At 43.9% G+C, this 13,715-nt stretch overlaps 1 protein-coding gene across 1 annotated transcript in view; it reads left to right on the plus strand.

Annotated features, from left to right (window-relative positions):
- SLC39A8 (solute carrier family 39 member 8) overlaps positions 1-13,715 on the plus strand; it is a 48,778-nt gene that overhangs the window by 9,288 nt on the left and 25,775 nt on the right. The window contains exon 3 of the mRNA XM_075609087.1: positions 6,867-7,035. Coding sequence (XP_075465202.1) covers positions 6,867-7,035 — 169 coding nt within the window. The remainder of the gene's footprint in view (positions 1-6,866; positions 7,036-13,715) is intronic.

The raw sequence follows: 13,715 nt of genomic DNA on the forward strand, positions 1-13,715 counted from the left end.
GTATTAAAACGCTAATGATAAAGAACACTTATGCAAACTCTGGATGGCATAACTAGACAATATAATGTAGCCTCTGAACTAACAGTACGTTTGAAACACGGATCACCTGTCATATTTTATTTTGAATATACTAAACAATATACTAAAACCTTTTTTTCTTGCTGTTCACAGTACATGCTCTTGCCTTCAAATCCATTGGAATACATAGTTGATAAACACTTCTCTTATTCTGTAGCCCTAAACAAGAGTTTACATACATATTTAGCAGCTCTCTAATTCCTTTGTAAATTACAAGTTTGTTTCTGTGACAAGGAACAATGTGTCCAAATCAGCAAAGAAAAACACATTTTGAATCTATCAGTCTTCTTATCTATTCAACCATTCTAACTTTGTTGCCAGGCATAAAGAGGAAAACATGTGCAATCTATAAACTTGTCTCTGTCATCAGATTTTTTTTCTTTTCTGGGAGGCATTCCTATCTTGTGTGGGTAGAGCACAGAGAGAGAACATGCTATCTCATTCAAGGCACTATGAAAGCATTTTCAGCACTGGAATCATTTTTGTTTTCATCTTACTTCTGTTTCTTCAATAGTTCACTTTTTTTTTTTTTTAAACAAACGTGATCTATTGTAATCATCTGTATGTGAAACTCTGTCCCAATATAATTTCTAAATATGATAGAGCAATGCATGTAATATTGAGGTCTGGTGAGTTCTGTTTAACCCCCTTTCTTTGCAACATATTTTGTCTGCCTCTAGACTAGTGGTTTCCAACCTTTTTTTGGTTAAGAACCGCTATGTGAAATTCTGAGAGACCCCACCCCTCTCTAATAGCGTGTCTGAGATCAGATGCATTGTAAGGAACCCTAACCCTCTCTAATAGCGCCTCTGAGATCAGATGCATTATAAGGAACCCCAATACTCTCTAATAGTGTGTCTGATATCAGATGCATTGTAAATTCTTCTGTATATGGTACACTTCAAATTACCTAAAAATTGCAGGGAACCATTTAGGGATGCCCGGGGACCCCAAGGGTTCCTAGGAACCTTGGTTGAAAAACACTGCTCTAGACCAGGGGTGCACAAACATTTTGCTTGCGCCACCCTGCCTGCTCCCCCCCCCCAGTTTGCGTCCCCCCTGTTACCTTTTCTCCAGCATCTGCATCATCATGTGATGTCACGTTGCCATTTGCCCCTGTGGGGTCAATTGACTCAGCGTTGTCATGATGACGCGTCACCAGAAGCAGCCGGAGAGAAGGTAAGAGGCATACAGAGGCCATGCACGATCCCCCAGCATTTTATTTCAATGTTGTGGGGAAGATCGCAGAGCCTCTGTAAGCAAAGAAGAACAAATGTCCTCCGTCGCGTTTCCTCAAGTACAGTTGTTGAGCATAAATTGGATAAATGCAAAAGAAGATAAAAATGTATCAATAAAGGTTATTAACCTATTAAATACTTATAATCAAATTCATAGAATTACAAATTGAATGTAGTTCGTGTTCTATGAATTCATTCCCATTTGGTATTTCAGAGGTTAATCAGGATAGGCTAGAACTCCAACTGATCCAGAATATACAATACGAACAAGAGAGAAAAAAAGATCATGGCACAATAAATTTATTACAAAAGACTTGGTTAGAGCAATATTGCACTTACAGCCAGTACTTGATAAAAACAGCGTTTTTGGATAGCTTCCCAGCGCGTGGCGATGGATCCTCTGCTTGTCAAGGTGGTCCGGCTCACAATCCAGGCTCCACGCTTATTATTAAAACATTATTGCAACTTTAACTGTTTTCTCGTCTTGCTTTCTCCTGATACTTCAGAGTCTTTTTGTAAATGTATTTTGGTTCAATTTGTCACACTGATGGATTTGAAGTGCAAGTATGGTGAACTCAATACTTTTCTTCTGATCTTGTTTCTTTTCTTCTTCAGGTGTCTGTACACGTCACATGCACAACCATCTTAGGGGCCTATGCACAAAGCTCTAATAAGTCACTTATCGCTACCTTATCGGCAAAAAAGCCTACTGCTATTCAGTAAGCCCCGTTAAGTTGGTGATAAGAGAGCTTTACGAAGGGGTTAAGAAACGATAGCAGCTTTATTGGGGAAGAGGGGGTGAGTGATGTGTGTTCTTGGCCCTTCATTCACCTCCTCTGCCCCCAATAAACATTACAATATGTACTACCCACCAATACACAACCCACCCCCTTTGCTCCCACATAAAACCATAATTTAATTTTTTAGACACAGGATTGATACCAAAGGCTGGCGGGTGTCCCCCGGGTGGCCCCCACGGGTGACCCGTGGGCTTCCAGGTGGACCCTGCAGGTGTCCGAGGGCCCCAATGGTGTCCCCGGGTGGTCCCTGCAGGTGTTTGGGTGTCAGGTGGTCCCCGTGGGTGTCTGTGGGCCTCCAGGTGGTCCCCACGGGTGTCCGGGGCCCCAATGGGGTCCCCGGGTGGTCCCCGTGGGTGTCTGGGGGCCGTCAGGTGGTTTCCACAGGTGTCGGGGGCCCTGGGTGGTTCCCATGGGTGTCTTGGTGCCTCGGATGGTCCCCGCAGGTGTCCGTGGGTCCTCGGGTGGTCCCCTTGGGTCCCCGCTGGCCTGCGGTACCAATCCTGTATCAAAAAATAAAATTTGGCATGCATTGCAATAAATACACCTACCCCCCAACACATACAGTACAGTAATGAGCAAAATAATTATTATCCAGATCTGGATAATAGCTCATTTGCCCATCATTAAATCAAACATTAGGCAGGCAGCATAAATAAAGTAAATAAACCTTTCTACTTACCCCTGCCATTATGAAGGGTGTTCTCGTCAGCATACTGCAGGTCCATGTCCTCCATTGCCAGAAATAATACATGAAATAAAACAATCTGATGGCTCCTAACCCCTTAATTACAACTTCAGTGTTAATAATAATTTGGAGGACAAATATGCCGTTACCGCACGTGATTAGTACATGGGAATATGGGGAATATTTTCGGGCGAGATTTGCGCAGGGAGAGACAGCTCTCTTTCTCTGCAGCAGAAAAAACTCGCCGGGTGAGCCGTTCTCAGAGGGGTGATCTCATGTTGCCAGCTACTTGCTATTTTTACAAATGTTGCTATCACTTGTATTCGGGACTTTCTGCATACCGTGATAGCAACACTGTAAAAAATGGCGATTTAAAAACCATGGCAATATTTTTTTATCAGCGCTTAGTGCATAGGCCCCTTAGCTGTAATTTCCAAGTTTGACAACAGGTCAAAATCACTGCCAGAGAGATATGTCCTTCAGTCCTGCTGCCTCGTGTCTAGTAGGGAATCACTCTCTTTCCTCCTCATATACAGTACAGAGGCTGCAATACAAAAGGTGTGTGCAATGTAAGAAGAGGTGGGGGATCTGCATCTGTGAGCAGATCTTTATTGCAAGGCTTTTGATTTAAGCTTCTGTAAGCGCACCCCCCCACCCCCCACCCCAGAAATTGTTGGGGCACGCCCCCCAGTTTGCACACCCCTGCTCTAGACAATGCATAACCTTCCTTTTGCAGCATGGGTGGGATAATTTATCCATTTATTAGCTAAAGCCATAAGACAACAAAGCCTTGGGCAGAGGTTCTCAAAGACCTCCTTTTTGTGAACAACCAGCAAATAGAGAAATGAATCTCAAACGTCAGTGCATCAAAGTTGAAGGATTGGTAGTACCATGAAGATGTATAATAAACACCTAGTTGGAAAGTGGACAGATATTGAAAAAACAGACATTGAAAAAAACAGTGTTAATGAATCAGCTTGATTGAAGAACTCAATAATGGAGTAAGGAAATGCCTTTGGAGTATTTAAAGAGCCAAAGCTGTCATATGTAAATAACAACTGTGAGTCAATATTTCCTATTGATAGGCAGATCCCCCTAGAGCAAATATATTCATATATATTACTCACAGTTCTGGTTTTTCTGTCCTTCAGTGTGTGCATCTCCAGTCACAGGATAGGTGAGAAGAAATCCAAATGAGGAAAAACGGAGCTCAACAAATCCAAACATCTGAGGCTAAGCAGAAGCAACAATTAAAAAAATTACTTTATTAATGGGTAGACATCATAGAGGTACCAAAATACTCTAACGCAATTCGGGCTGAAAATAGCCCTTTATCAAAGTGTGTCTGATAAACAGTACTTGGGATCGCAAACACCAGGCAAAATGCAGAGGTTAATAAACAAACGTTTTTGTGGCAGGAACCAAACTGAGCAATATCTCACCAAAACAGGGAATATGGGGGACTCGTAACTCGCTAGGTGCAGGGTGCTGGCAAAGCTAGCTTAATCTGGATACCACCTCAATAGTCTGCCCCTGGTCGCACAGTTCTCAATAGAGTTGGTCTCTGGACACCGAGACCAACCAAGACTTAACTTAATTTGGTCATGCCATGCAGTCCTTCTCGGCGCACCAACCTAGCACTGTAAATTAATATTTATTTTAAAAATATTTCAAACAATACAGGATCAGGAACAAAAATAAATTGTTATATAATAATCAAGTAAGCCCAATGCATTTTGTCATTGAGTTACTCCAATGGGAGAATAACATTTATATAATCATGGGACATTGTGTCCCCTGATGTCCTCTCTAAAGTGAAGAAGCTAACTACAAGGGGAACTAGTTAGATATACTGTACGTATGTATGTTTCCTAAATAAGGAAAACGCAGACGTATTAAATCATTTGTTTGCCTCTTTATTTACCAGGAAATCAATTGCAAAAATAATGCCACAACCTCCATATTAACAAACAATTGGTGAACTGAGGAGGAAGTGCATTGATGGCTTGATAACATTAAAGTAAATAAAGCACCTGGCCCAGATGACATACATCCAAGAGTTCTTAAGGATCTAAGTTCAGTAATTGCCAAATCATGACATTTAATATTCAAAAACTCAATTTCCTTAGACTCAGTACCACAAGATTGGCGTAAAGCAGATGTGGTGCCTATATTTAAAAAGGGAGCTAGATCACAAAAGGGAAATTACAGACCTGTAAGCCTGACATCATTCGTGGGGAAGCTACTTGAAGGTTTAGTAAAGGATAATATTTAGGAATACCTAATTGATAACATTATTATTAGTAATAATCAGCATGGATTTATGAGGGAGAGGTCATGCCTTTATTAGTTTTTTGAGGACGGAGCCTAAGCCCGATCAGTGCGGTGTCCTTTAGTCTGGCCAAACGGTGCCTGTGAGGAAACTCAGTGTGAGGCGCGTCACCCGCCTCATCGCGGGACGCATCATGAGGGCGGGACTGAAGCCCAATCCTTACAGGGGGATCGCAAGACCGCTGACTGGGGGGACGACAACGGGGGGACAGTCGAAGTTCTAGTCCTGGGCCCCCAGGAAATCTGTCAGCGGTCCTATATACAAGGATATGCCAAATACGTAATCATGGGAAGGATGTTGTTCCAGGGAGAAACCTGATTGCCATTATTTGGAGACAGGAAGGAATGTATTTTTCCCCTTATAAGACGTCATTGGTTAATGTTTCACTGGGATATAAAGCACCAACAGTGTATGCAGCACTTTACAAAATTACAATACAGGGAAAATAAAGTACAAACAATGGGGATAAGAGCAGCAAGGAAATAAGAACATTAGGCGAAAAGAGACCATGCAAGAGCTTACAATGTAAGTGTTATATTTTGGGAGAGATCAAGACACAGTAGGAGTAAAAGTGCTTTTATTAAAAGTGCATATCACGTAGGGCAAGTACAGCTAGAGTCAGTAGTGTAGGCACAAATAATTCAATGAGATTCTTACTTTAAAAGGTAATTTTTCAGCTGGGCATTAAAAATGGGAAGACAAGTTGCTTGACGAATATTGAGATGAGTGTAATATGTTGTAAGACATAAAAGGTCTACAGAGGAAGAAGGTGAAAAGATGAGACATCGTTGGGTCAAGGGTAAGAAACGAATAGGGGTTTAATGAGAGATCAGAGTTGAAATATATGGAAGTGCAAGTAGTGTAGAGTCTTAAAGGGTAGGAGGAGAATGTTGTAGTTTGTACCTAGATTATTAGGAAGTCCGCAGAGGGATTTCACGAGGTCCGGAGCATAATAGAGCAAGAGATGTTTCGAACAGCAGCATTTTGAGCGGATTGTAAGGGAGAGAGGCGTAAGGCAGTGAGTCCAAATATAATAACACAACAATAATCAATACAGGTGAGAACAAAGACATGTATTTATTTTTTAATAGTCAAGAAACAGAAGAAGGGTATGAGTATTTCTAGTATGTTTTGAGAGTTAAGAAAATGAAATATACATTAAAAAATAGACGTTCAGGCATTTAGAGGCAAAAGGCAAGAGAGAGACAGGGCAATAGTTAGTAGTTGAGGTTGGATCAAGGGTATTATTTTTGAGAATAGGTTAAAAAGAGATGGAAATTAGTTAAAGATATGGGTGATAATGGAAACCAGGATAGAAATTAGAGGTTTTAAGGAGAAGTGAGGGAATGGGGTTGCGGCTGAGTGGTGGTGGAGGTTGAGAAGAAATGCAGCTGAGATATTTTTTCCTCTGTAACTAAAGAAAAGGAGTATATGGTAGAAGAATGAGGATTTGGAGCTTCTCTGCATACCCTATACCTTCCTTCTGGCCCTTGAAATAATTAGATAAATCTTGTGTAAGGGAAGGAGTGGAGCATGATGTGTAGGCAGACGCCTAAGAAGGGAGTCAAAGAGAGAGAGTAGAGGTGAATATTGTTTTTTAAATTACTGTATCTTATACATTCATTGTATATACATTAGTCAACTCCATAGTATAACCTTTGTTTATAGTGCTATTGTTTAATATGACTTGTTTTTTTTTTGTTTTAATTGTTTGTTTGGTTGATTTCTTTCAGTGTTTGTCTGGTGAGCAGATCTTCTCTATTCATAGCTTTCAAAATGGAAGCTACATTACAGATTCCAATTTCACGACGGCCTGCCCGGCCATTTTACAGCAAGTCATTTTTCACCCATGTGAGCTTCAGTCACAGGACAATACCAAGACAAGGCCCAGCCCTTCACAAGGTAAAGATTTATCACCAAGAATTGTGATGTGTTTGTGCTATTATAAGCAGGCATACAGATAACTTTTATCTTTGTTACAGAATGAAAGCACATCGAGCCTCTTTACACTGAGCATGAATAATAAACTAACCCCTTTGATACTGAAGTAAATTGTTTAAAAATAAATAAAATGTTGAACAATTTACTTTTTGTTCTTACAACTAAAGGGCAGAGAGGATCACGGTTCCTATGATGCCTTCTAAATGACAAAAACGGGTCACTAGGGGGACAATATTTCCTATGCTATAAAACAACTTTGCAAAGCCTGAATGAATAAATCTTATTGCCTACTCATCAGACTATTGTTAGCAAAACTGTTTCAGCGATCCCAGGCCGTATAATGTACTGAGCTCATAGGGGGAACACATTCTTAATAAGGCCCCAAATGGCAGTTTGTGCAGACAGCATAGGTTGTATAGCTGTCAATTACTTGCAAAGTCATGCCCCTCAATGCCTTGCACCTGTGTATGCAAAGCATTGTGGGTAGTGACTTTGGAAGCTCCTTCACTAATTGACAGCTCTACCACCCATGCAAAGATGCATTTTGGTGCCTTACAAGGTGTGCAGTCCCCAAACGTGCTCAGAAACCCACAATACAGGAATTCACATTAAAATTGTTTTTGGCGAACCCCTTGCAGACACCTCACGAACCTCTGGGGGTTCCCAAACTCTTTGTTGGGATTCACTGCAATAGATGTTGCCTTTATACGTACACTCCCCAAAAAACAATCTTTAATGTAACATCGTTTTTGACAGAAAGGTGCCCAGTGACCAGTATAATAAAGGTTACGCTCAGTTCTTGTCCCTTGTCCATCCTTCCCTGGGGCTCATCTGGCTTCCAGATGCTGAAGCTACCCAGTTTTAATGTACTAGGTAGCCCTTTCATACCCTGTAACATTGACCCTTTTATTCCTGTTTTGTAAATGTAATAAAGCATAAAAATGTGTTTGCTGTAACCATAAAGCAGAGCCTGAGTCTCTGGACATGCAGGGCTGAGAAACAGCTTTAGCTGTCTGTATGTCCAGAGAAGATGGCTACTGCTGAGACTGGGGGGGTGGGGGGGGGGGGCAGGGGTGGGGGAGAGGAGAGGGGCAGGGACAAAGGAGAGGTTGTCACGGACGGAGATTGGGCCGGTGGGGCATTCGCCCGAAGACCGGAGCTATTTGCGATTACTATACCAAGACAAATTTCCCTAGCCAATTCCAATCTGGCTTTCGCCCCAAACACTCCACCGTAACTACCCTGCTAAAAGTTTGCCATGAGATCCAGTGTGGAATGGAACGGGGACAACTTGCTGGTACAATATTCCTAGATTTTGCAAAGGCTTTTGATACTGTTGATCATGTTATCTTGCTTAACAAGCTCCAGTGCTTTGGAATAGGGATGCATGCATTAAACTGGTTTCATTCCTACCTATCAGGTAGATTCCAATGTGTCTATCTCAGGCACTAACTCCAACCCATTGGATATCACCTGTGGTGTCCCGCAAGGCTCTGTTTTGGGGCCCCTACTCTTCTCAGTGTGCATTAATGATATTCCTACAGCTTGTAAGGAAGATTCAATACCTATGTATGCAGATGACACAATCTTATACGCACACAGCCCTAACCACTTATCATCTGAGATCTGACTCCAAAAGGTTGTTCATGGACCCAAGGTTCAGCAAAGTATCCGGCCGCTCCTCCTTGTCTCACGTGCACCCCACAACTGGAACAGTCTACCGGAGACTCTCACAGCCGCCACCAGTCTAAGTTCTTTCAAAACGAAGGCTGGCTCACATTTTAATCTGGTCTGTAAGTGTTACATACGCCTATAATATATACTATCTTTAACTGTGCATGCAATGTCTCGTATATAATGTACAGGCATACCCCGCTTTAAGGACACTCACTTTAAGTACACTCGCGAGTAAGTACATATCGTCCAATAGTCAAACGGCAGCTCACGCATGCGCCTGTCAGCACGTCCTGAACAGCAAAGTTGAACTCCCTACTTGCACCGAAGCTGTGCACAAGCGGGGAGACTATAGAGCCTGTTACACTTGCGTTATTTACATCATTTATGCACGTATATGACGATTGCAGTACAGTACGTGCATCGATAAGTGGAAAAAAGGGAGTGTTTCACTTTAAGTACATTTTCACTTTACGTACATGCTCCGGTCCCATTGCGTACGTTAATGCGGGGTATGCCTGTACTGTATAACCCTTTTAACTCATTGTAACTATGTATTGTAACCATGTATTTGTCATTATAATTCTATGCCCAGGACATACTTGAAAATGAGAAGCAACTCTCAATGTATTACTTCCTGGTAAAATATTTTATATAAAAAAAAAAACATTTGATTCCTCCCCAGCTAGAGCGGCGCCAGCCCAACGGGATATCCTGTCAGCCGGGGGAAGCCGTTGCCGAATCCCTCTGGTGGGCTTTGCTCCCATTGGCCAGTTTGTGTTTCCATCCACAGCCCTTTAACTCTCTCAAGCCTGCCCAAAGCCCTGATTGGTCCATGAAGGTGAGCCCTCAATTCCTGATTGGTCCGTGAGCGGGATCCACGTTCTGATTGGTCGCAAGCCCCTCTACCATGCTTTCTTATGGCAGAGGGGAAGATAGAAAAAAGCTGCCCGATTAACGATCCAGAGCTTATTCAGATCCTGGTGTGGAGGTGTACTACATGGCATGCTCCAAGACTGTGCCAAAGACACCTGAAAACGAGGTGGGGTGCCTATCCGAGCAGGATATTGAAAGTGCTTTTTCACTACAGGACTGTAGCTGATACAGAGAAGCGGAGAGCAGTACTTTCAGCACGAGATTTGGAAGTGCTCTGATGTGGAGCACCAATAAGGTCCAGACAGTCTCTGTCCCCCCAGGAGTGGAAGTGGAACCCGGGTAAGCCTTGGAAGTCGGGCCTGGCACCTAGGTAGCTAGAATTTCCCCTGTATTCCCTGTGTTGGTGAGGGTAAGCTCTGTTTGTGATTTTGTTCTATCCTTGCTGGCTCCGACCAGAATAAATACTGTTTATTGAACTGCTTTGTCCTGTCTGGTGCTTTGATCCCTTTGATAAGTTATTGTCTTCCGTGACACATATTGCTTCTGATATTCTTACTGTATTGTTGTTCAGTATTAATACAATAGCATTAGTTCCTATGTTTGGAAAACAAGAAACCTGATTCCAAAGTGTAGTTAATATAAAAAAGTGTAGTGTTAATATAAAATGTGATGTATTCTGCGCTGTACATGTTAGTGATAATAATAAAGTTTTGATCAGAGCATATGTGTAATGGAGTGCTCACCACAAACAAGGCGTAACCGCAAGGCCGAGGTGGGGGTTTGATATAACACCAACCCACAGCCGAGTGAGCGCGTCTGGAGTGTAGATTGGTCGAGGTAGCCGGGTCGGGGTAGGAGAGGTCTGGATGGTCAGTGATACTTGCTGAGGTCGGTGCTGGAGAGTAGCGGATCGTAGGAGGTACTTAGCCGTGGTCTGGTTTGGAGAGGCGGATCGTCGTGGTACTTTGCCGAGGTCAGTATTGGAGAGGTGCGGATGGTCATACGTAGCCGAAGTCAGGAGAACAGAAGAGCGGAGTCTGGAAGAGTAGCCAAGGTCAGGAACAAGGAGCAGGACAAGACTGTGGAGGCAAGACAGCAGTGAACACTTCGCTAGCAGGAAGGTTTATGCTCAGCCAAATTGCCAGAGTGTCAGCTGAGCATATAAAGGGAGATTGTCCAAGGAGGTTGGAGCATTCTCAGGAGTATACCTCGCTGTGGTTGGCTGGAGAGATAGCACATGTGTATACACAAGTAGAGGAATCAGCAACAGGTGTAGTGTCACAGCACGATTGCAGCCTGGAGGCGGGGACGGCATTTAGTGCAGAGTGTGGTCCACGTGCGCCCTTCAATGGGATGCTGGTATTCACCGGCAGGCGAGATGTGCTGCAGGAGGCAGGAGAAGCGGAACACCCGGTCGTGGGTTGGGGTAAGCGAGGAGTGCGCCGAGGATCACGGATCCTTACACTATGCACTTATAGTTCTGTATGCAGGTGAATTTACAGATGGCAGTCATTCAGATCTACATAACATAAATACTAGTATTATTAGTGTGCATAAGACCTTGTTCATTGCAGGCTCTATTGCCATTATCTCTGTGTAACCCCCTATGTGATGAGCTTCACACACTCACATAGCCCCCTGGAAGGTTCCTTTCCATTGTGCTCTGGATATGTGACTAATGGGCATGACAGCAGCCAATAATAATGGCAGTGGAAGAAGAGGGACTATGATGGAGAGGAGCCTTTAAAAGGGGGGTCGGCCATATTGAGTCAGATCTGTGCGGACCTGAGGGCTATCAGGTTCGGCCGAGGAGTGCAGAGGTTGCACGTGTGCATGTGGAAGCTGGAGCAGAGAGTTACAGTCGGGACATGATCGAGAGTTCAAACACCATCGGAAGGGACCCTTAACGGTTACAAGGCACAGCGGTGCCGAAGCTCCCTTATCGAAGTACAGGCCTGCAACAGTTATTATGCAACAAACTCCCACGGTGTCCCGGCACCATCACAAGCCAACACACCCAGGATTGACGCTGCTCCCGTTGACCAGTTTGTATTTCCCTCCAAAGCCCTCTAACTCACTGAGCCCCGCCCTCAGCCCTGATTGGCCAATGCAGGCCCTCACATCCTGATTGGTCCATGAACAGCATTCACACTGTGATTGGTCACCAGCCCCATTACCATGCTTTCCTATGACAGCAGGGAACCTATTTAAGGGGAACCCGATCAGCGTTCCATTGTGGATCCTGATCCTGTCGTGTAGACTGACTAAGCGTTGTGCTCCGAGGCGGTGCCGGAGACACCCGAAGATGAGTCGGAGAGCCCTGGAAAGCGGGAAATTTGAACTTGCTTTGCGATCCAGGATTGTCGTTGAGCCGGAGAAGCGGAGAGCAGGACTTTCAGAGGGAGGTTTGCTCTGCCGCAAATAGCATCAGCGAGGTCCGGAAAGCCTCTATCCCCACAGGAGTGGAAGTGGAACCTGGGTAAGCGCTGGAAGTGGCGCCTGGGACCTAGGTAGCTAGAATTTCCCTGGTATTCCCTGTGTTGGCGAGTGTAAGCTCTGTGATTTTGTGCTGTTCTTACTGGCTCCGGTTAGAATAAATACTGTTTATTGAACTGCTTTGTCCTGTCTGGTGCCTTGATCCCGGTGATAAGTTCTGTTTTTCCGTGACATGGTTGATTTAGGTGTGGTGGGGGGAATAACTCACCTGAACTAGGGATAAAGGATGGGATATCTTTCAAAGCTGAATGATATTGGTTTTAGCAGTAGGATATTTCCCCTTTCTCACTAGCCGTCATTGCTGATGACCACAATTACACCTTAAAAAATACATCGGCATTTGCGAGAAATATATTTTTTACCGTTTAATCGTGAGCTCCTCATAGTAACAGCGTAAACTTAAAAAAAAAAATGCGGCTATATATTTGGATGGCTTTTGGAATGATTGCTGCTTTAAATCATATACTTCAGATTATGCTGTTTAAATCTGCACACAGTCCCAAAGCACTGAACCTCGCTCCCCCGCCCCACGCCATACCTAAGTGGCACAGTGCTGAAGTGGAAAGAGAGAAGAGAGGAGTGAGGAATAACACTGGAAAATAATGCGGTTTGTTAAATCATGCCTAAATATGGCGTTACACCAATCCAGACACTGTGAAGTGATATTTCAGTGTCTGGATAGGAGTATTGTCAACTTTAGGTATAGCTTAAATCAGGGGGGCGCAAACTTTTTTCCCTGTGCCCCCCTGCCGGCGGTCACCTCACCCCCACGCCCCCCTCACCCCCACTTAACTCAGCTCCGGTGTCATGACGTCACGTTGCCATAGCAACGTGATGTCACATGATCTCCGCTGCGTTGCCATGGCGACGCGTGTGGAGCCAAGGTAAGTAAAGGTTTGCAGAGGCCCTGCGGCTCCCCTGGCACTTAATTTAAGTGCCTTTGGGAAGCGCACAGGGCCTCTGTAAACTACGCGCCCCCCCTGCAGGCAGTCACACGCCCCCCCTGGGGGTTGCGCCCCCAATTTGCGCACCACTGGCTTAAATAATATAATGTGAAGTCCCCACTATAACCTTAACAGTTTTTTGTGGATATGCAAGGTTATGATAGCGCTGTATTTGCATATAATGTGCATACCATCCTCACCAATAGTCACTATGTTTAACGGAATGCTCTTTAGGGGAGAAACAATGACTTAACATTATATTAAAGTCCCTTGAAGATACACCAATAGTGTTAGTTAGGCTAACAGCACGTTAATTGACTTAACGGAGGCCTTCGAGGGGTTGAGGACTATTATTCATCAGGATTCTCCCCCTTATTGACTGTGTGTAAGCTCATTCAGGAATAATCATCATCATCACCATCACCACCATCATCACCATCACCATCATCATCATCACCATCATCATTATCACCATCACCATCACCATCATCACCATCACCATCATCCCCATGCTGATTGCAGGGCTACTTTTATTTCAGTTAATTGCATCATCTTTTGCCTGTAGTGGGTTTAGGCCCTGTACCTTCATAAATGTTTTGCCTTGCCGTATGTGCACGGGTGCATGTACAGTGCTTCTGTCTTTATAGCATG

Source organism: Ascaphus truei, chromosome 1 (assembly GCF_040206685.1).
Source record: "Ascaphus truei isolate aAscTru1 chromosome 1, aAscTru1.hap1, whole genome shotgun sequence".
In the NCBI taxonomy this organism is placed as follows: Eukaryota; Metazoa; Chordata; class Amphibia; order Anura; family Ascaphidae; genus Ascaphus; species Ascaphus truei.